The 21,720-nt window shown below is 36.7% G+C and overlaps 1 protein-coding gene across 2 annotated transcripts; it reads right to left on the reverse strand.

Annotated features, from left to right (window-relative positions):
* Window positions 1-515: 515 nt before the first annotated feature.
* Window positions 516-21,701, reverse strand: LOC308638009 (uncharacterized protein). 2 transcript variants are annotated; one of them, XM_081274933.1, is made up of 4 exons: window positions 21,232-21,701; window positions 20,105-20,169; window positions 18,233-18,445; window positions 516-3,799 (listed from the first exon to the last, which is right to left on the reverse strand). In XM_081274933.1, the coding sequence occupies exon 4, from the start codon at window positions 3,219-3,221 to the stop codon at window positions 1,992-1,994; it is 1,230 nt and encodes a 409-aa protein (XP_081131059.1). In that variant the 5' UTR covers window positions 3,222-3,799; window positions 18,233-18,445; window positions 20,105-20,169; window positions 21,232-21,701; the 3' UTR covers window positions 516-1,991. The 2 variants fall into 2 exon arrangements, with proteins under 2 accessions (XP_081131059.1, XP_081131060.1); XM_081274934.1 differs by lacking the exon at window positions 21,232-21,701 and adding an exon at window positions 21,033-21,170.
* Window positions 21,702-21,720: the final 19 nt, after the last annotated feature.

Here is a 21,720-nt window from a genome sequence, read left to right on the forward strand (position 1 = left end):
TGCCTGAAATCTTAGCAGCTAGGCTGGTTGAGGCAGAATTTTGAGTTCAAAGCCAGGGTCAGCAACTCAGTGAGACCCTGTCTTTAAATAAAATATAAAATAAGGCTGGGGATGTGGCTCAGTGGTTGAGTGCCCTGGAGTTCAATCCCCAGTAGCCACCCCCACAAAAAAAAAAAAAAAAAAAAAAAAAAAAAGAAAGAAAGAACTACCATTTTGTTACATTTACTTAGAATCTTTCTTTTTAATGGGAAATATATTATTTTGATACACAACTAAATTGTTCTTTATTATGCTGGTCACATTTCCTTTCCATTTTCCTTTCTGCTAGAGGCAACCATTTTTGGGGGCTGTTTATATATCCTTCTGATTCATTTTTAAAGAATTTTTTTTGTAGTTGAAGATGGACAGTATACCTTTATTTATTTTTATGTGGTGCTAGGGATCGAACCCAGTGCCTCACACATGGTAGGAAAGTACTTTGCTACGGAGGTACAGCCCCAGCCCCTTATTCTCTATTAAAATATTTATTTCTGGGGCTGGAGATGTGGCTCAAGCTGTAGCGCACTCGCCTGGCATGAGTGCGGCCCGGGTTCGATCCTCAGCACCACATACAAACAAAGATGTTGTGTCCGCCGAAAACTAAAAAATAAATATTAAAAAATTCTCTCTCTTTAAAAAAATTTTTTTATTTCTGTGCTCTTGGGGATCTAACCCAGGCTTTTGTACATAATAGGCAAGTACTCTATCACTGACACAAACCTGGGTATGATGGTGACTCATGCCTATAATCCCAGCAGCGTAGAAAGCTTAGCCAGGAGGATTCAAAGTCAGCCTCAGCACTTTAGTGAGGCCCTAAGCAACTTAGCAAGACCATATCTCAAAATACAGAAAAGGGCTGGGGATGTGACTCAGTAGTTAAATGCCCCTTGGTTCAATTCCTGGTATAGGAAAAAAAAAGTTTTACAAAAAAGCATTTATCTATAACCAACGCTACAGGGGTTGGTTAGTGTTGATTTTATTTAGATTCACAAGGGTATCTCTACAATATATTCTTCACTTCGGTTTTCTTCATTCTGTATGATTTTTCATATCTTTCACTGTTAATATACATACAAATTTAATTTGTACTTGACTGCTAGAGAGTATTCTACTCTATGACTATCACATTTTATATATCTATTTCACAAGCAACAGACATCTGTTTCCAATTTTTGGCTACCATTTTTCATGCTGCAATGAACAGACACGTTATACTCCCTGTGTACATGTGTTAGTGTTTTGGGTATATGTATATATATTTAAAAGTAGAATTGTTGAGTCTTCTGGAATATAATTTAGAAATTCTTTCCTACCCTAAGGTTTTAAAAACACTCTTGTATAAAATTTATATTATTGTTTTGCTTTTTGCATTCCAGCATTCAATAGTTTTGGATTTCATAATAAATAAATATTTTAATGAATAATGACAGAGGTCGATGTCTGAAGAAATCAATTACCCTGAGATCATTTTTAAAATAATCCCTAAATTTGGGATGCCACCTTTATGAATCACCAATTACCCACAAATTCAGGCTTAATGGATTCAGTACTCTGCCCCAACCTCAATTTTCTACAACTGCATCAACACCAAATACTTTGATTAGTTATACAAAGTACACATATAGCAAAGCACATAACAAAAAAATAATTGTCTCTCAATTTCAAGTCCTTTTCTCTCATACAGTTGTCTTAATGTATCTCATAGGACTCCCAGAAACATGCTAGTTGGTCTCCATAACTGGATTCTAACTCAACAAGAATACTCATAAAAGTACAATAATATTTATTGTGGAAGCTTTTTGCCCTGCTACTTCTTATTAAACATCTTTGTATTTTGAGTTGCTGCAGGATTTCCCACATTTTGTGTCACTTTAATGTAAAATGAGTTTTTTGATATTATTAAGTATAAATTCTGATGGAGTTTTTTCTATATCCAAGGCCTTCATAGAGTTTTAATGAGTATGAATTCTCTGGTGTCTAATGTGATGTGACTTCTGGCTGAAAGCTTTCCCACATTCGCTACATTGATAAGGTTTTTCACCAGTATGGATTCGCATGTGTAGAGCAAGAGTTGAGAACTGAGAAAAGGCTTTCCCACATTCATTGCAACCATAGGGTTTCTCACCTGTGTGGCTTCTCATATGTACAGTAAGAGATGAGCTTTGACAGAAGGCTTTCCCACATATTTTACATTCATATGGTTTATCACCTGTATGGATTCTCACATGTACAATAAGTGATGTGATTCGAGAAAAGGCTTTTCCACATTTATTACATTCATAGGGTTTCTCTCCTGTATGAATATTGTGATGTTTAATGAGGTATTGCTTCTGCCTGAAGATTGTTCCACATTCATTACATTTATAGGGTTTCTCTCCAATATGAATTTTCTCGTGCTCAGTGAGATTTGATTTGCCACTGAAGGCTTTTCCACATTCCTTACAACTGTATGGTTTCTCTCCGGTATGACTTCTCTGGTGTCTAATGAGGCTTGACTTCTGAATGAAAGCTTTCCCACACCCTTTACATTCATAAGGTTTCTCTCCAGTATGTATTCTCTGATGGATAATGAGGTTTTCCTTCTGGCTAAAGGCTTTCCCACATTCATTACATTTAAAGGGTTTCTTTCCACTATGGATGTTCTGATGTTTAATGAGGTACTGCTTCTGGCTGAAGGCCCTTCCACATTGATTACATTCAAAAGGTTTTTCTCCAGTATGAATTTTCTCATGCTCGCTGAGATATGATTTTCCATTAAAAGCTTTGCCACATTCCTTACATGCATATGGTTTGTTTCCTGTATGATTTCTCTGGTGTTTAATGAGGATTGGCATCTTTACAGAAGTTTTCCCACTTTCATAAGATTTCTCTCCAGTATGATGTTTCTGATGAGAAAGGAAGTTTCTCTTTTGGCCAAAGGCTTTTCCACACTTATTACACTTATAGGATTTCTTTCCTGTATGACTTTTCAAATGTAGAGTAAGTGATGAGACCCGAGAGAACACTTTACCACATTCAGTACATTCATGTGATTTTTCTCCAGTATGCATGTTCCTTTGCTCTATCAAGTTTTCTTTCAGGCTAAAGGTTTTTTTACACTCATAAGGTTTCTGATCAGTATGAATTTCATCATGCTGAAGTAGATCTGAATCAGGCTGAAGACTTTCCAACATTCCTGTCATGCACAGGACAATTCTCCTAGGTTTCCCTTTTTCCTTGTAGCTACTGAAATGCAGTAAGGATGAAAGCTTTTCCACGTTTCACTAAACTTGTGTGATTTCTTTTCAGTATTCTCAGGTATCTAACAAATTTGAGTTAATGATGGAAGATTTTTCTCACACTGATATATCCTGAGATGAGATGATTATAAAAAGGAATGAGATATAGCATTCTCTTTGTATTAATGGTTCTTTTTTTTAAAGTTTTAGGTGGATTCAATATTTTTATTTTATTTTTATGTGTTGCTGAGGATTGAACCCAGTGCCACATGCATGCTAGGCAAGCACTCTACAACTGAGCCACACCCCAAGTCAATGGTTCTTTCTTATACTGCTTCTTGCATATTTAAGCATAAATTATGTTTCAACTTTTCTTAAACTGAGTCCCATACACAGAAGTGTAGTCTTGAAGAATCAATGCTGTGCTCCAAGGAAATACTATTTTGTTTCCTCAATCTATATTTTCACAGAGAACAATGAGACTTCACTCTCAAGTCTTTCACGTTGTATCTTTATTTGTTTATAAACTTCTCAGGTTTATTCTAAAAAAAAAAAAATCATCATGGAAAAACAGTTAACAAGTGCCTGTGCCTGGCATGTAGTAAGCATCCAATAAATTAGCTTATCATTATCAACAACATCACTAACTAGGTAAATTGCTTTTCAAAGTGAAAGCATAGTGAATTTTCCCACAATCATTAATATAATTTTAGAAAAGTGCTTTTAAAATAGACTATTCCAGAGTAGTCATCAGTATAAAAGTTCAAATACATATAACATTCATAGGTATATACATCTTTACTTTTAAACGTAACCCTACACACACCATGAACAGTAAAATAAGAGAAATTGTAAAAACTAGGCAATTATTACAATGAAGGGCAAATAGAAGATTGGTAGAATGTAGGATAAGAGCAAAACATAAAATGAACAGAGAGAATATAAATAAGGCATTTATTTCTACATCTTAATGAAATACCACTAAAATTAAAAAAAAAAAAAGGTGAAGGTAGGCAAATACAAAAACTAAAAGGTTGAGACCCTCAAGTGAACAAAGTATTGGGGAATTCTAGAAGGAAAGGAAATGGAGAACTACAATTCAAGGGGATGAGTAAATGTTTACATATAGAATAGGCTGGATTCCCACAACGTTGGTGGTTGCCAGGTATCTACAGATAAATGGATTCTTTTCTGAAAAAAGGATAACCCAAGGTTGGGTTATGGCTCAGCAGTACAGTGTTTGCCTAGCATGCATGAGGCACTGGGTTCGACCCTCAGCAACACATAAAAAATAAAATAGGAGCTGGAGTTGTGGCTCAGCTGTAGAGTGCTTGCCTAGCATGTGTGAGACACTGGGTTCGATCCTCAGCACCACATACAAACAAAGATGTTGTGTCTGCCGAAAACTAAAAAATAAATATTAAAAAATTCTCTCTCTCTCTCCTCTCAAAAAAAACTAAAAAATATTCAAAAATAAATAAATTAATTAAATAAAGGTATTAAGTCCAACTACAACTAATAAAACCCCAACAAAATATTTTAAAAAGAAGAATCATCCATGAGAATACTTATAGACACTATTTAGAGTAATATTAAAAAAAAAAAAAAACAACAACACCTAGAGGGATTGGGTTTGTGGCTCAGGGGTAGAGCACTTGCCTAGCATGTGTGGGGCACTGGGTTTGATTCTCAGCACCACATATAAATAAATGAATAAAATAAAGGTCCATCAATGTCTAAAAAACAATAAAAATTTTTTCTATAATTTTATTTTTTAATTTATTTTTTATGTGATGCTGAGGATCAAACCCAGGGCCCCGCACATGCTAGGCAAACATTTTACCACTGAGCCACAATCTCAGCCCCCTGGGGGGAAAATTATTTTAAATTAAAAAACAAAAACAAAAAACAACACCTAGATTCCTAACTGATTGCTGCACAGTGAGGCTCACAATATAATTGGGCTATGTAGCTCAGTGACAGAGCTCTTGCCTAGCATGCATGAGGCCCTGGATTCAGTCCTCAGTACTAAAAAAATTAAACATTACAATTCATATCACAAAAAGTCAAGAGAAGCAAAAGAAGATTATAGCAATGAAATATTAACAGGGTTCTAAAAAGAAATGCCTTTGGAAATTAAGTTTAAAAGTTTAATGCATTGGAAAAAAAAAAAAAAGCCTAGGAAATCTCCTGGAATAAAAAGAGAAAAAATGGAAGAAAAGGCAGAAAGTAATAGGGATAGACAGACATGAGTGATGGGAACATGATGAGGTTAAGGGAATAATTCTACAAACTGGGCCCACTGTGCTGACCCCACCCCCAAACACTTTTGCTTTTTTGGTGATGGGGGGGTACTGGGAAATGAACCAAGGGACATTTTATCACTAAAGCTTCATCTCCAGGCCCCACCCCGTTGCCTTTGAGACAGGGTCTTGAGAAATTGCTTAGGTTCTCATTCAGTTGTCAAGGCTGGCTTTGAACTTTGCCTCAGCCTCTCCAGCTGCTGGGATTACAGGTGTGCACCACCATGCCTGGCTATGCTTTCACTTTGAAAAGCAATTTATCTGCAGCCCTGTCTAGCTTAAGTGGGCAGGATATGTTAACTCTGGGGAGCCTTTTTATTGTGAGAGGAGGGAAAAAATACTTGGGATTGAACCCAGGGGCACTTTACAACTGAGCTGTATACACAGCCTTTTTTTTTTTTTTTTGAGATAGGCTTTCACTAAATTGCTTAGGGCCTCTTTGTGGAGGCTGGCCTCAAACTAACAATCCTTCTGCCTTAGCCTTCTGAGTTGCTGTGATAACAGGTGTGCACCACCACACCCAGCTCCCTTTCCTATCCCTTTCTAAAGAACTCATGCCTGTTACACTGAGTGATATGTCTGAAATCTTTCTGGCATACTTGCAAAAATCAAGGTTTGAAGAGGGGCCGTTACACTGCCTCAATTTCATGGAAGGCCCAGCTCTGTAATGAAAGTAATAGAGTAATGATGGGACGGTCCAACAACTATTTTGAGTAGAAAGGAAATTTGAACAAAAATGAATGCAGGGGGCTGGGATTGTGGCTCAGTGGTAGAGCGCTTGCCTAGCATGTATGAGGCACAGGATTCAATTCTCAGCACTGCATATAAATAAAATAAAATAAAGGTATTGTGTCCATCTATAATTAAAATTTTTTTTAAATGAATGCAGGAAATTTTCAAAGAATACAAGAAAATCTGTCAGAATTACAGATTGAATCTATGTATTGAACAGGCCCACTAAGTACAAAGAACATTCCATTTAAAAGGAATCTACCTTGGCTGGGCACAGTGGCACACACCTGTAATCCTAGGTGACTTTAAAGCTCCTACTCATTATACCTACAGAGTTGGACTTGAAGACCTTGAAACTGAACCCATCTATAACTGTATAACTAGAGACAGTGCTTTTTTTATCTAGCTGCAATTTGAGGCTCACATGCGCTAATCAACAAAGTATATATATATATATATAATTAATGATCTACCTTCATCAAAAAAATAGACCCAAAAAACTATCTTTGCATTTAAACCTGGTTACTATAGTATTTTAATTATCAATATTATCATTTCTGTGTAAAAACTGTTATTAGCATCAATTTCTGTTTTCATTTGTTTGCTTTCAGAAGGCCTGATATACTGATACCCAACTCTTCTGTAAAGAGCCTTTTTCTTGCTCTCTCCCAAAACATTTGTTTCTCATCCTTCAACATCATCCCGATCTTTCTGTCAGAATTTTATCCTTATTTTCTCATAAACCATTTTAAGAACTGAGTCTGGTAAATGCACTGTCACTCATATTAATGCTTTAACTTTCATAATTTAGAGAAAAAAATGGCCTCAACCCATTCACATATCATAAGTGAAAATTCATTTCAAACAAATCATGGATCTAAAACACTACAACTATTAAAGTAAAAGAAAAAAAATGATAGATTTGGGCTGGGGATGTGGCTCAAGCGGTAGCGCGCTCACCTGGCATGCGTGCGGCCTGGGTTCGATCCTCAGCACCACATACAAAGATGTAGTGTCCGCTGAAAACTAAAAAATAAATATTAAAAAATTCTCTCTCTCTCTCTTTAAAAAAAAATGATAGACTTCATCAAAAGTTCAAAACTAATGCTCCTGAATTACAAGCAACAATAAATGTTGGCGAGGACATGGGGAAAAAGGTACACTCATACATTGGTGGTGGGACTGCAAATTGGTGCAATTACTATGGAAAGCAGTATGGAGATTCCTAAGAAAACCTGGAATGGAACCCCCATTTGACTCACTCCTAGGTTTATACCCAAAGGACTTAAAATCAGCATACTATAGTGAGGCAGCCACATCAATGTTTATAGCAGCTCAATTCACAATAGTTAAACTATGGAACTAACCTATGGTGCCTTTTAACAGATGAATGGATAAAGAAACTGAAGTATAGGGCTGGGGTTGTGGTTCAGTGGTAGAGTACTCGCCTAACCTGTGTGAGGCCCTGGGTTCAATCCTCAGCACTACATAAAAATAAACAAAATAAAGGCAATGTGTCCACCTACAACTAAAAAATAAATATCAACCCCCCAAAAAAACCTGAGGTATATATACACAATAGAATATTATTCAGCCTTGAAGAATGAAATTATAGCATTTGCTAGTAAACGGATGGAACTGGAGAATATTATACTAAGCGATATAAGCCAATCCCAAGAACCAAAGGCTAAATGTTTTCTCTGATATGCGGATGCTAATTCATAATGGGGGCAGGGTCTAATTCAGAGCTAAATGAAGGGAGGGGCAGAGGTATGGGGGTAGGAATGATAGTAGAATGAATTAGACATTATTACCCTAATGCATATATGATTACACAACCTGTACAACTCTACATCATGTACAACCAGACGAATAAGAAGTTACACTCCAGGCTGGGAATGTGGCTCAAGCAGTAGCATGCTCGCCTGGCATGCACAGGGCGCTGAGTTCGATCCTCAGCACCACATTTAAAAAAAAAGGTAAAACTAAAGATGTTGTGTCCACCGGAAACTAAAAAAAATAAATATTAAAAAATTCTCTCTCTCTCTCTCAAAAAAAGTTACACTCCATTTATGTACTATGAATCAAAATGCACTCTACTGTCATGTATAACTAATTAGAACAAATAAAAGAAAAAGATGGAAGAACATTATAAAACAACAACAACAAAACTAATGCTCCTCAAAAACAGTGAAGAAAATGAAAGGGCAAGCCATAAACTGGGAGAAACTTTAATCTTGAAAAATACACAAACCAACCCTGGCTGGCTGCATGGAGGAAGAGGAGCAGAGCGATAAACAAAATTTAAAAGAATTTACAAAAAGAAAGGCTGCACTGCAGAACATTCTCAGCCAAATATTCCATGAGGAGGAAATGAAAAACAATGAGGAACATCAGCAAAGGGAAGAACTACACTAAAGGAAAAGCCAATCAAAGAAGAAACCAAGTTAAAAAAAAAAATAAACCAAAATGACCATATTTCAAAATGATCATATTTCAATAATAAACCTGAATGTTAATGGCCTAAACTCATTAGTTAAAAGACATAGACTGGCATATTGGATTAAAAAAAAAAAAAAAAGACCCAATAATATGCTGCCTTCAACAGACTCATTGCATAGGAAAAGGATGGGAAAAAACACATCACTCAATCACTCACATGGACCATGTAAACAAGCAGGAGTTTCCATGTGCACATCAGATAAAGCAGACTTCAAACCAAAGTTAGTCAGAAGGGATAAAGAAGGTCAATTCATACTGCTTAGGGAATCATACATCAACAAGACACAATAATAATAAATATCAATCCCCCAAACAATGCAGCATCCACATATATCAAACAAACCCTCCTTCAATTTTAAGAAAATATACCACAACACAATAATACTGGGTGACTTTAACACACCTCTTTCACTACTGGATAGATCTTCCAAACAAAAAATAAACAAAGACACTACAGAACTCAATAATACAACCAATAATTTAGACTTAACCAGCATATATAGAATACTTCATTCATCAACAAGTGAATATATTTTTTTCTTAGCAGTGAATGGATCCTTCTCTAAAATAAACCATGTTATTCCACAAAGCAAGTCTTAGCAAATATTAAAAAAACAGAGATACTACCCTGTATTCTATCAGACCATAATAGAATAAAATTAGAAATCAATGATAAAATAAAAAATAGAAACTACTTCAACATCTGGAGACCAAACAATAGCTACTGAATGATGCATGGATAACAGAAGACATCAGGGAGGAGATTTAAAAAAAGAAGAAAAAGTCAACAAATAAACAACCTGACATTTCATCTTAAAGCCTTAGAAAAAGAAGAACAAACCAATTCCAAAAGTAGGAGGCAAGGAAATAATCAAAATCAGGGCTGAAATCAATGAAATTGAAACAAAAGAAACAATTGAAAAAATTAACACAAAACAAAAAGCTGGTTTGTTAAAAAATTAATAAAATTGATAAATGCTTAGCCACCCTAAGGAAAAGGAGAGAGAAAACTCAAATTGCTAAAATTCGTGATGAAAAAGGAAATATCATGACAGACACTACTGAAATACAGAAGATAATTAGAAACTACTTTGAAAATTTACATAGTAAAATAGAAAATCTCAAATAAAATAGTAAAATAGAAAATCTCAAATACACGGACAAAATTTCTAGAAAGCATATGATTTGCCCAAACTGAATCAGGAGGACATACACAATTTAAACAGATCAATTTCAAACATGGAAACAGAAGACACCATGAAAAGCCTCCCAATCAAGAAAAGCCTGGGACCAGATGGATTCTCAGCCAAGTTCTATACGACCTTCAGAGGAGAATAAATACTGATACTTCTCAAATTAGAAATAGAAAAGGAAGGTACCCTTCCAAATTCATTCTACGAAGCTACTATTACCCTGACGCCAAAACCAAAGACACATCAAGAAAACTTCAGACCAATATCCCTGAAGAACATAGACCCCAAAATTCTTTTTCAAAAAAAAAAAAAAATTATTTTTTAGGTATAGATGGACACAATTCAATGCCTTTATTTTTTTATGTGGTGCTGAGGATTGAACCCGGGTTCTGCCAGTGCTAGGCGAGCGTTCTACGGCTGAGCCACAATCCCAGCCCCATTTTTTAAAATTTTTTTTAGTTTTAGGTGGACACAATATCTTTATTTTATTCTTATGTGGTGCTGAGAATCGAACCCAGTGCCTCATGCATGCTAGGCGAGCATGCTACCACTTGAGCCACATCCCCAGCCCTCCAAAAATTCTTAATAAAGGCCCATGTGGTGACACATACCTGTAATCCCAGTGGCTCGGGAGGCTGAGGCAGGAAGATTGCAATTTCAAAGCCAGTCTCAGCAAAAGCAAGGCACTAAGAACTCAGTGAGACACTGTCTTTACATAAAATACAAAATAGGCATGGGGATGTGGCTCAGTGATTGAGTGCCCCTGATTTCAATCCCTGGTACCAAAAAGAAAAAAAAAAAATTCTGGCAAATTGCATACAAAAACATTAAAAAGATAGTGTACCATGATCAAGTGGGATTCATCCTAGGGATGCAAGGTTAGTTCAACATATGGAAATCAATAAACGTAATATATCATATCAGTATACTTAAAGACAAGAATCACATGATTATCTCAAAAGATGCAGAGAAAGCATTTGACAAAATACAACACCTCTTCATGTTCAAAATACCAGAGAAACTAGGGATAGTAGGAACATATGTCAATATTGTAAAAGCTATCTACGCTAAGCCTGAGGCCAACATCATTCTAAATGGAGAAAAATTGAAAGCATTCTCTCTAAAAACTGGCAAGACAGGGATGTCCTTTTTCACCACTTCTATTCAACACAGTCCTTGAAACTCTAGCTAGAGCAATGAGACAGACAAATGAAATTAAAGGGACACTTATAGGAAAAGAACTCAAACTATCACTATTTGTAGTTGACATGATTTTTATATTTAGAAGACCAAAAACCTCCACCAGAAAACTTCTAGTACTAATAAATGAATTCAGTAAAGTAGCAGGATATAAAAATTAATACCCATAAATCAAATGCCTTTCTATACATAAGCGATGAATCTACTGAAAGAGAAATTAGGAAAACCACCCCATCATAAGAGCCTCAAAAAAAAACCAAAAAAAACAAAAAAACAACTAAACTTGGGAATCAATCTAACAGAAGAGAAAGAATGAAGGAACTTTGGTTTGTGGTGAGGGTGGTGAGGGGAGTGAGGGCAGGGGTGGGACTATGGGGATGGGAAGGATGGTAGAATGAGACAGACATTATTACTCTCTATATGTGTGATTACACTACTGGAGTGACTCTGAACCATGTACAGCCTGAGGAATGAGAAGTTGTGCTCCATCTGTGTACAAAATGTCAAAATGCATTCTACTATCGTGTACAATTAATTAGAATAAAAAATAAATAAAAAATGCACATACACACTCAATTAAAAAAAATTAAAAGGACTGCCAACCTAAGTGAGAGTGCAAAGCAACCATTACACTCTCACATTGCTGGTCATAATGAAAAATGGCATAACCACTTGGGAAAACTGTTCTATATCTTGATTTTAGCATTGGTTGTATGTTTATACACAATTAGCAAAATTTATCAAATATTTAAGGTGGTGACTTATTTTATGTAAATTATATTTCAAGTTGAAAAGGCAAATCCTTCTACATTAGTGCTCTACAATAATCATGAATGATTTAATGATAACCTAGTTTATGCTCAAGACTGCAGACAGGAAGGATAAAATGCTGCCTTTTCTCTGAGTTTCATGTATGTGGCAGACATCAAAATGACAATATGAATATAAGTTATTATACAATTACGATCCAAGTTGCTCAGAAGCTATGATATGTGATGGGAAGCAGAAACTGGAGAGTTTGGGCTAGAAGCAATAGGAATATCTTAATAAAAATGAAGCTCAAAGTGGGGTACAGTAATGCTAGTTACTTGGGGGGCTGATACAATAGGATTATGAGGACAGTCTGGGCAATTCAGTGAGACTCTCAAAAAATAAAAATAGCTGGGGATGTAGCCCAGCAGTTGAATACTCCTAGGTCTAATTCTAGTACCACTAAGTAAGTAAATAAGTAAATAAATAAATAAAAAAGCAGCTCAAGGTTAAATGAATAGAACCTTATTAGATGAACCAAAAGCAACCAACCAAAAAAAAAAAAAAAAAAAAAAACCAACAACCAAAAGCAAAGGTACAAAGAAGCTCCTGTCCACCTATGAAGCTCATGTCAAACCCATGAAAAAGGTGCAAATGATATTACTTAAAACTAAAACAATAATTATAATCATCAACTGTGGTAGAGAAAAGATTGAAAATATACTAATATCACCATTACCTCCAGTGGGGTGTAAATAGTTATTGCTTAAATAAATCAAAGATTAGGGGCTGGAATGTGGCCCGGTATAGAGTGCTTGCCTAGTGTGATGAGGTTCTGAGGCTCTGAGTTCAATCCACAAATCAAGGATCAAGGCTAAAAAAATGTGGGGCTGGGGTTGAGGCTCAGCGGTAGAGTGCTCGCCTAGCACGGGTGAGGCCCTGGGTTCAATCCTCAGCACCACGTAAAAATAAACAAATAAAGGTATTGTGTCCAACTATAATTAAAAAATTTTTAAAAAGTCTAAAAACATTTATGAATATAAAGGTAGATAACCCAGAAAGCTTTCCAGATTTTCCAGAAGACATGCTCAAAACAAGCAGAGTCAAAAGATTCTATAAAGATAAATATGGAACAGAATATAAAACACAATTTATAAAAGAACTGGGCTGGGGATGATGCTCCATGGTAGAGTACTTTCCTAGCATACATGAGGCCCTGAGTTTGATCTTCAGCATTATAACAACAAAAAGAACCAACACCAGCCATATTGTTCATGCCAATAAATGCAATTACAGCAAATATAACTATTAAAAAGGACTATGATAAGCTATGTAGAATATTCTCAGGCCCTATCCCCACATCTCTTCTGTCAGACAAATCTGAGGTTGGGGTCCAAACAATATGTATTTAACATGATTTACATGCCTGTGTTTAGCAATTCCTCATATAGAAAAATCCACCTATCCTCTCTCTATATAAGACATGTATCTAAAACAATATGTATTAGAGATGCTGAAAATAATATACAATGAAGATAAAATAAAGAAGATACAAAAGCACATTAATTATGGAGAAAACAATTTCTCTCAATTTATGAAATCAAATTTATAAGAACATATAAAAAATAAGAATATAAAGAAAAATAAGCCAAGTCCAATGGTTCATGCCTATAATCCCAGTGATCTGGGAGGCTGAGTCAAGCAGGAGGATTGCAAGTCTGAGGTCAGCTTGGGCAACTTAGGGAGATCCTGTATAAAAATACAATAAAAAGGGCTTATGGACTAGGTCTATTCTAAAAAAGGACAGGCAAAATACTCTGACCAAAAAAGTAACAGCAATTACAAAACAAAAATAAAAACTTTTTTTTTTTTTTTTTGAAGATCTAATGATTTAGGCCAGGGGCAGTCAATGTACCTTAAATCCCAACAATCTGGGAAGCTGAGACAAGAGGATGTTAAATTCAAAACCAGCCTCAGCGACTTAACTGGAACCTCAGCAATGTAGAGAGACCCTATCTCAAATAAAAGTAAGTTTGGGCTGTGGTTGTAGCTCAGTGCTAGAGCACTTGTCTCGCAAGTATGAGGCACTAGGTTCAATTCTTAGCACTATATATAAATTTTAAAGAAAAAGAAAAAAAGAGTTTAACAAACTCTTTGGCTAAAAAAGGATATTTTAATAAACTTCAAAATAATGACAAATATTACTCATGAAAACAAAGTACAGTAGAAACTATGGAACATATTTGAGCAAATGCTTAGAGAAGAACCTTTAGAATAAATCTTTCCAATATTTAAAGAAGAAATAACAACAAAAAGAAAATTAACAAAAAGAAATTTAAAAAATTCATGAGTAGATTCTTAGGGAAAAATTTAAAAAGGAATAAAAGAATTAAAGAGAAAAAAAAATGAAAGCAAAAACCTAGTAAAAATAACCTCTAAAACTGAAAATGTAAACAAAAAGAAAAAGAACAGAACAGAGACAATTATATTTCATTAACCCTAAGGCAGAGATGACTTAACATGTGAATTTCAGTAAAGTTTTTTTTAGCTTTTATTTTATTTTTTACACAATTTATTTATTTATTTAACCATACGATTTATTTTTATTTTTTTTAGTCATACATGACAGCAGAATGTATTTTGACATATAATACATACATGGAATGTACATACATCAATCATATTGTCTATTCTATTCTGCTGCCCTTCCTATCCTCCCGACTCCTCCCCTCCTCTCCCATCCTTTCTCTCTATCCAATCTAATGTGACACACTTTTTTTTTCTTTTTCTCATTACAACATCATATATGTATTCTGTATAACAAAGAGGTTCTCCTTCCATCTTCTGTGCAACTCCCCTTCTCCCTCTTTTTCCCTCCCACCTCTCTTCCTTATTTAGTGGTAGTCTTCTTCTCATGCTCTTCCTCCCTATCCCATTTTGAGTCACCCCCCTTATATCAGAGAAGACATTCGGCATTTGTTTTTTAGGGATTGGCTAACTTCACTTAGCATAATCTGCTCTAATGCCATCCATTTGCCTGCAAATGCCATGATCTTGTTATTTTTTAGTGCTGAGTAATATTCCATTGTGTATAAATGCCACATTCTTTAATCCATTCATCTATTGAAAGGCATTTGGGTTGGTTCCACATTCTAGCTATTGTGAATTGTGCTGCTATAAACATTGATGTGGCTGTGTCCCTGTAGTATGCTCTTTTTAGGTCTTTTGGGTATAGTCCAAGAAGGGGAATAGCTGGGTCAAATGGTGGTTCCATTCCCAGCTTTCCAAGGAATCTCCATTCTGCTTTCCAAATTGGCTGTTCCAATTTGCAGTCCCACCAGCAACTTTTATTATTTAGTTGTGGATGGACACAATACCTTTATTTTATTTTTTCGTGGTGCTGAGGATCGAACCCAGTACCTCATGCATGCTAGGCAAGTGCTCTACCTATGAGCCACAACCAACTCCTTCACTAAAGTTTTAATAGATATTAATAATATTATTACTGATTTTTAAATTTCCCAAGTTACTTTTTTTTTTTGGGGGGGGTGGGCTGTGCTGAAAATTAACCCACAGGTGCTCTATCACTGAGCTACATCCCCAGCCATTTTTATTTTGAGACAGGATCTTATAGCTGGCTTAGAACTTACAATCATCCTCCTACCTCAGCCTCCCAAATATCTAATTACTTAATATGGGAAAAAATGATATACAACAGATCAGGGTTTAATGTACTACATTCCTAATGAGAAAATAAAAGATTACTTATCCTTTGTAATTAAAGCCCCTCATATTGTTATAGGCATTACAATCAACATCCTTCATACACACATTAGAACTGAATTTTTCACACTATAAGTAACAAGGCTGAAGTAGTTAACATTATATGAATACCAGGTAAAATGGTCCTTTCAACAGTATTTTTCTTCTGGTTTAAAAAATATTTTCAAAATATCAATTAAAATGCTCTAAAGGAAAATAAACTCTTCAATGTATCCTGTGTAAATGATGACCTATTAAAATGGGTTGGGGAAGAAACTACACTACCTATTTTATAAAGAGTTTTACTAGAACATACCCAAATTCATTCATTTTCTTATTGTCTATGACTACTTCAGTGCTACAATGCCTGAGCTGGGTAGTTTTAACAGTAACCCCATGGCTTACAAAGTCTAAAACACTTATTGTCTGGCTCTTTACAGAAAGTTTGCTATCTCCCTGTTCTCAGTGTGTCCTCTCTTTTCCAACTGTCACTGTTGCCAGGCACGGTTGTGCACGCCTGTAATCCCAGCAGCTTGGGAGGATGAGGCAGGAAGCCTGTAAATTCAAAGTCAGCCTCAGCAACTTAGAGAGGCCCTAAGCAACTCTGTGAGACCCTGTCTCTAAATAAAATATAAAAAGGGATGGGGATATGGCTCAGTGATTAAGTGCCCCTGGGTTCAATCCTCTGTACCAAAAAAAACCCCAAAACAATAATAAACAAAAACAAACAAATGGCATTGTTAAAACAGCTCTAATCACAACTATTCACTAGGCAACCTAGAAGGACCCCTAATCCTTAAAGGACCTCAAAGACCAAAGTTACCATACAAATCTGTACAATTCACCACATGACTGTTATATGACAAGAAATCAACTCCTGCATTCCTTAAACTAGTATAGTTAAGGTTCATTGTAGTCACTTAGCTTTACATAATTAGTACACTTATTAGTCCTGTCGCACTGCTTTACCCACCATGTCTCAGAGATGCCTATCAAATGTTAATTAGTGATCTGTGCCTCTCTTGAACAACTGATTCACATATTTAACTGCCTTCTCACCCTCTCTATTTAGATGTCTACTAGGTATTTAGTTTACTACCCCAAACCAATTCCTCCTGAATTCTTCTATCTTTAAATAGCAACCTAATCTCCCAGTTTCTCAGGCATACTTCTCTTTTTCTCAGATCACACACTCATTATACTATCATTTCTTTTTGGCTGTATCTTCAAAATATGCCCCAAATCTGGCCATGTCTCACCTCCTTATTGGGACCACCAAGGCCTAAGCCACATTATATCTTGTCTAGATCATTTACTAGGTTCCTCATTGGTCTTGCTACTTTTGCTTTTATGTCTTCATTCTCAACAGAGCAGTCACAGTAATATTGTCACAATAAATCAGGTCACTCACTGCTCTACCTAGAAGCCTTCTTCTATACTTACAGAGAATCGAGAGGCTAGAAATAAGGAGACATACTCTGAACTTCCTATCAAGTGTATGTATTAAATTTTAAGAATTATATTATTTCTTCTTAAAAGTAGAAGAGAAATGATCTAGTAGGATTAGTAATAAGTTCCAAAGTTGTAATATTATTAAAAGTCAAGAAGCAAGAAAATGTTAAACTATAATGACTTCAAGTAGGAAGACAAAAGGAAATGAAACTAATGGGATAAAATTCAATTCTGAGGCATTGAACAGTGAAAGGAGGGCAAAAAGACAGCAGTTAAATTTTAAAGAAAAGTATCTACACACTAGTTTTTATTAAAAATATTTTTAGTTGTAGATGGACACAATAACTTTTTATTTTTTTAATATTTATTTTTTAGTTACAGTTAGACACAACATCTCTATTTTATTTATTTTTATGTGGTGCCAAGGATTGAACCCAGAGCCTCACATGTGCTAGGCGAGTGCTCTACCACTGAGCCACAATCCCAGCCTGTAACTTTATTTTTTTATGTGGTACTGAGGATCGAACGCAGTGCCTCACATGTGTTAGGCAAGTGCTCTACCACTGAGCCACAAACCAGCCCTACACACTAGTTTTTGAAGAACTGAATGCTTAAGGAAATGAGTCTAAGTAACCAAAGAAAAGTAAAAAATGGAGAGTGTCAATGAAAGGAGAACAAGTATGACAGAGGCTATAAAATTCAAGAAAATTGGCCGTGGGTGGTGGTGCACGCTTGTAATCCCAGTGGGTGGGGAGGCTGAGACAGGAGGATTGCAAGTTCAAAGCCAGACTTGAGGCACTAAGCAACTCAATGAGACCCTGTCTCTAAATAAAAATACAAAATGAGGCTGGGGATGTGGCTCAGTGGTCGAGTGCCCCTGAATTCAATCCCTGGTAACAAAACAAAACAAAAAAAATCATAAAATTAAGGCTATAATTGAGAGACTAGTCTCTAAATTAGAGGTTAGAGAGGCAACAGATCTTCTAGAATCTGAGCAAAAGAAAGCAAAGAATCTGGAAACCCTCCCTGAATAACTATAATGAGCCTTTATCTGATTCATAACTGCCAGGTTCTCACTCACCTAGAGTACTCTTTATATTTCTTCCCGATCATCCATTGATCTTTTTGTTTTACTGGTGACTTTAAACTTGTAAAGAAACAAAGTGACACAGAATCTGCGATTATGGTTGGGAGTCAAAGCAGCATGCTAGAATTCAGGCTGAGTTCTTAAAATCCTCAAAGGTTTTCAAAGATAAAGAGAATGCAGCTCCTGGAGATTCATGAAATATCTGGCCTGCAATAGATAACAAGGTTATTATGGTTTGGCTATGAAGTGACCACTCCCCCCAATAAGCCCTTGTGATAGACAATGCAGAAATGTTCAGAGGTAAAATGATTAGATTATGAGAGCTGTAGCCTAATCAGTGAATTAATCCACTCAATGGATTAATAACTTGAAAGGACTACTATATTGGGTAGTTAACTGTAGGCATATGGGATGTGGCTGGAAGGGATAGGTCACTGGTAGACTGTCCTTAGGGATTATATTTTTCACTCACGGCTCCTCATGCCCTGTTTCCTAGGTGCCAAGGGCAGAGCAGGATTTCCTCTACCATGCCCTTCCCCCATGATGTTCTACCTCACCGTGGGCTCAGATCATTAGAATAAGGCCACCATGAACTGAACCTTTGAAACCATGAACTAAAATAAAACTTCTCCTCCTCTAAGTTATTCTTGTCAAATATTTTAGTCACAGCAACGAAAGCTGACTAACACATTATGATAAGGCTTGCGCATGTATACATATTAAGAGTACTTATAGGGCTGGGGATGTGGCTCAAGTGGTAGCGCACTCGCCTGGCATGTGTGCGGCCCGGGTTTGATCCTTAGCACCACATACCAACAAAGATGTTGTATCCGCCGAGAACTAAAAAAATAAATATTAAAAATTCTCTCTCTCTCCTCTCTCACTCTCTCTTTAAAAAAAAAAAAAAAGAGTACTTATAATTTCCATCTCAGGCTAACACCATTGTTCCATTTTAAAAAGTTCCACTTATGCTGGGTGTGATGGCACATGCCTGCAATCCAGCTACTTGGGAGGACGAATCTGGAAGATAACAAGTTAAAGGCCAGTATGGGCAATTTAGGGAGTCCCTGTCTCAAAAAATAAAAAGGGCTGGGGGTATGGTAGTGCACATCTGTAATCCCAGCGATTTAGGAGGATTCAAAGTCAGGATTAGCAACTCAGCGAGACCTTCAGCAACTTAGACATTATTTCAAAATAAAAAGTAAAAAAGTCTGGATATGTAGCTCAGTGATAAGCACCCCTGGTTCAATCCCTAGTTGTATAATATAAAACAAGGCTCTACATATTTCAGATATGGAAAACAGAAGATAACTTATTTTCAGAAACTATGAGTCTGAGTTATCATAGTCCTTCAGAATCACAACCTCAACAGGTTTTTAAAAAATATACATATTTTTAGTTATAAATGAACACAATACTTTTCTTTCTTTCTTTCTTTACTTATTTATTATGTGGTGCTGAGGATCAAACCCAGTGCCCCACATATGCTAGGGAAGCACTCTACCACTGAGCTACAGCCCTCTCAACAAGTTTTATTAAGCAGGTATCACCCATGGCCTTGCTCTTGATTGAAATCAAATTTTTGGGTACCATTAACAACATTTCTCTTATAAATGTGAAGTCACCAACCTTGAGCAATATGGACAAAATATTAAGGAAATTATTCTGATAGTAGTCATAGCTCAGAGCTCTTAAAAATTTTAGAGGCCTAAGTTTTATTAGGTTAGTTTACCCTAGGAGAAATTAAATGTAGTAAGTGTCCCATAATTATATGAATGGGCATATACATTTATCTAGTATGTGTTATGAAGAAAACTTGATTTTCAGTTTTTAATGGGTTATGACAGGGAAAAAGGTCAAACTTACTCAGAGGCTTTTCTCCTACTCAGATGGTGAGAGCCTTAAAACCTGGCTTGACAGTGCTATGAGTGCTGAAACAGAGAATACAAAAGGGAGAATGAATGGAGGCAGATTGTAAGAGGCAGATATCAGTAAAATATTTTGGATGTAAAGACTCTGAAATTCCTGTGCATAAAAATGGACCCCTAATACTGGAATTGTTGCTGCTGATTGAGTACTTTGAGGTGAAAAAGATGACCAAGGCCAAAAATGTAGGAACACCAATAACAGATGGACAAGGAGAAATAAGACCTGCTTTCTTTATAGCTTTTACTAGTTTTTTCAAAACTATTGTTTCTATAAGAGTTTTTGTACCCTGGTACTTTTTCATTTAATTGAGACTCTGGGTAGAAGAAAATTTGTTTCACTACATTTACATAGGTCATTGGGTATGGGGAAAAACTGGTTAGGACTCAAGACTTCCCTGCCCTTTGTGACAAACTAGGGAGTCTTAAATAGGTTCCTTGACCTTTCTTCACTAAAGGCAGGACAACTAGCTTTCCAATTCTGTGCTGTGCAAACTACCTTTTAAAGCTATTCCTTAATTCAAGACTTCTCAAAGCAGGTCTACCAAAGTTTCTCCAAAGTATTAAGAAATTCTTACTAGAAATCTAAGCACCCAATAGCACATTATTCTGAAATATTTTTTTCTTTTTTAAAAAGGTAATGTTGATTTCATCTTCTACTCCACAATGGGTCTGTTTTTATATGACACTTTTAAAATTACCAGCTTAGTTCCTTAGCCCTTTCCCTTTCTTATTTTCCAGAAAAGCGCACCTTTATTGTTTTAGAAAGGAGAATAGGGAGGATTAGCGGTTACTTTTCATCCTCACGAACTTGGAACTATTTCCAACTCTGCAACCCCAAACTAACCCTCACACCCTTGGTCACCCACCCTCAAATTCATCCCAGATTCCTCCAGCACCCCTGCTCCCATCCGCAAAAGCTCTGAACTCAGCAAGTCACAGGAGGCGACATCTGTCACTTCAGCCGCCCCAGGCCCTTCGCAGGCGCTGCGAACCCTCCCCTAAAGCCTCCCTGGCCGGGTTCAGGCCTTAGAAACCCAGGTCCTACCAGGCCGAAACCAAACTCACCAGCAGACAAAGACGACGATGGCGAGCCAGAAGTTCTGCGCCTGCGCACTCCTGAGGCGGGTTAGCGTTCCCAGAGGGCCCCTGGGCTCCGCCACGCCGGGCTCTGAACCCGCCAGGACCAACCGATTTTGGCGGGTCGTCTGCTTTTTTTTTTTTTTTTTTTAACCGTGGACTACATTTCCCGTTAGTTTCGGTGGTTCGAGTAGCCTTTTCCACGAACTCTTTCTGCCAGAGCTTGTGGGACTGTCTCCCCGGAGGAGGGATGTAAGCAGACCGAGTCTCAGGACTCAGCTAATTCTACCTGCGTTTACCTCCGGGAGAGGGCAGTGGTGTCCCAACAATAAGCGCAGCTCAGACAGGGTGGCCCAACGTTAAGAAGGGGCTCCTGGGGTCTTCCAGGCGCAGTTCGGTGATGTAGCAACTCCCTGGCCGGCTCGAGCCTGGCGCCCTCAAGTCTTTCGCGGCGCGGCTCCGAACTACATTTCCCAG

Source organism: Spermophilus citellus, assembly GCF_964194105.1.
Source record: "Spermophilus citellus genome assembly, chromosome: 18".
Lineage (NCBI taxonomy): Eukaryota > Metazoa > Chordata > Mammalia > Rodentia > Sciuridae > Spermophilus > Spermophilus citellus.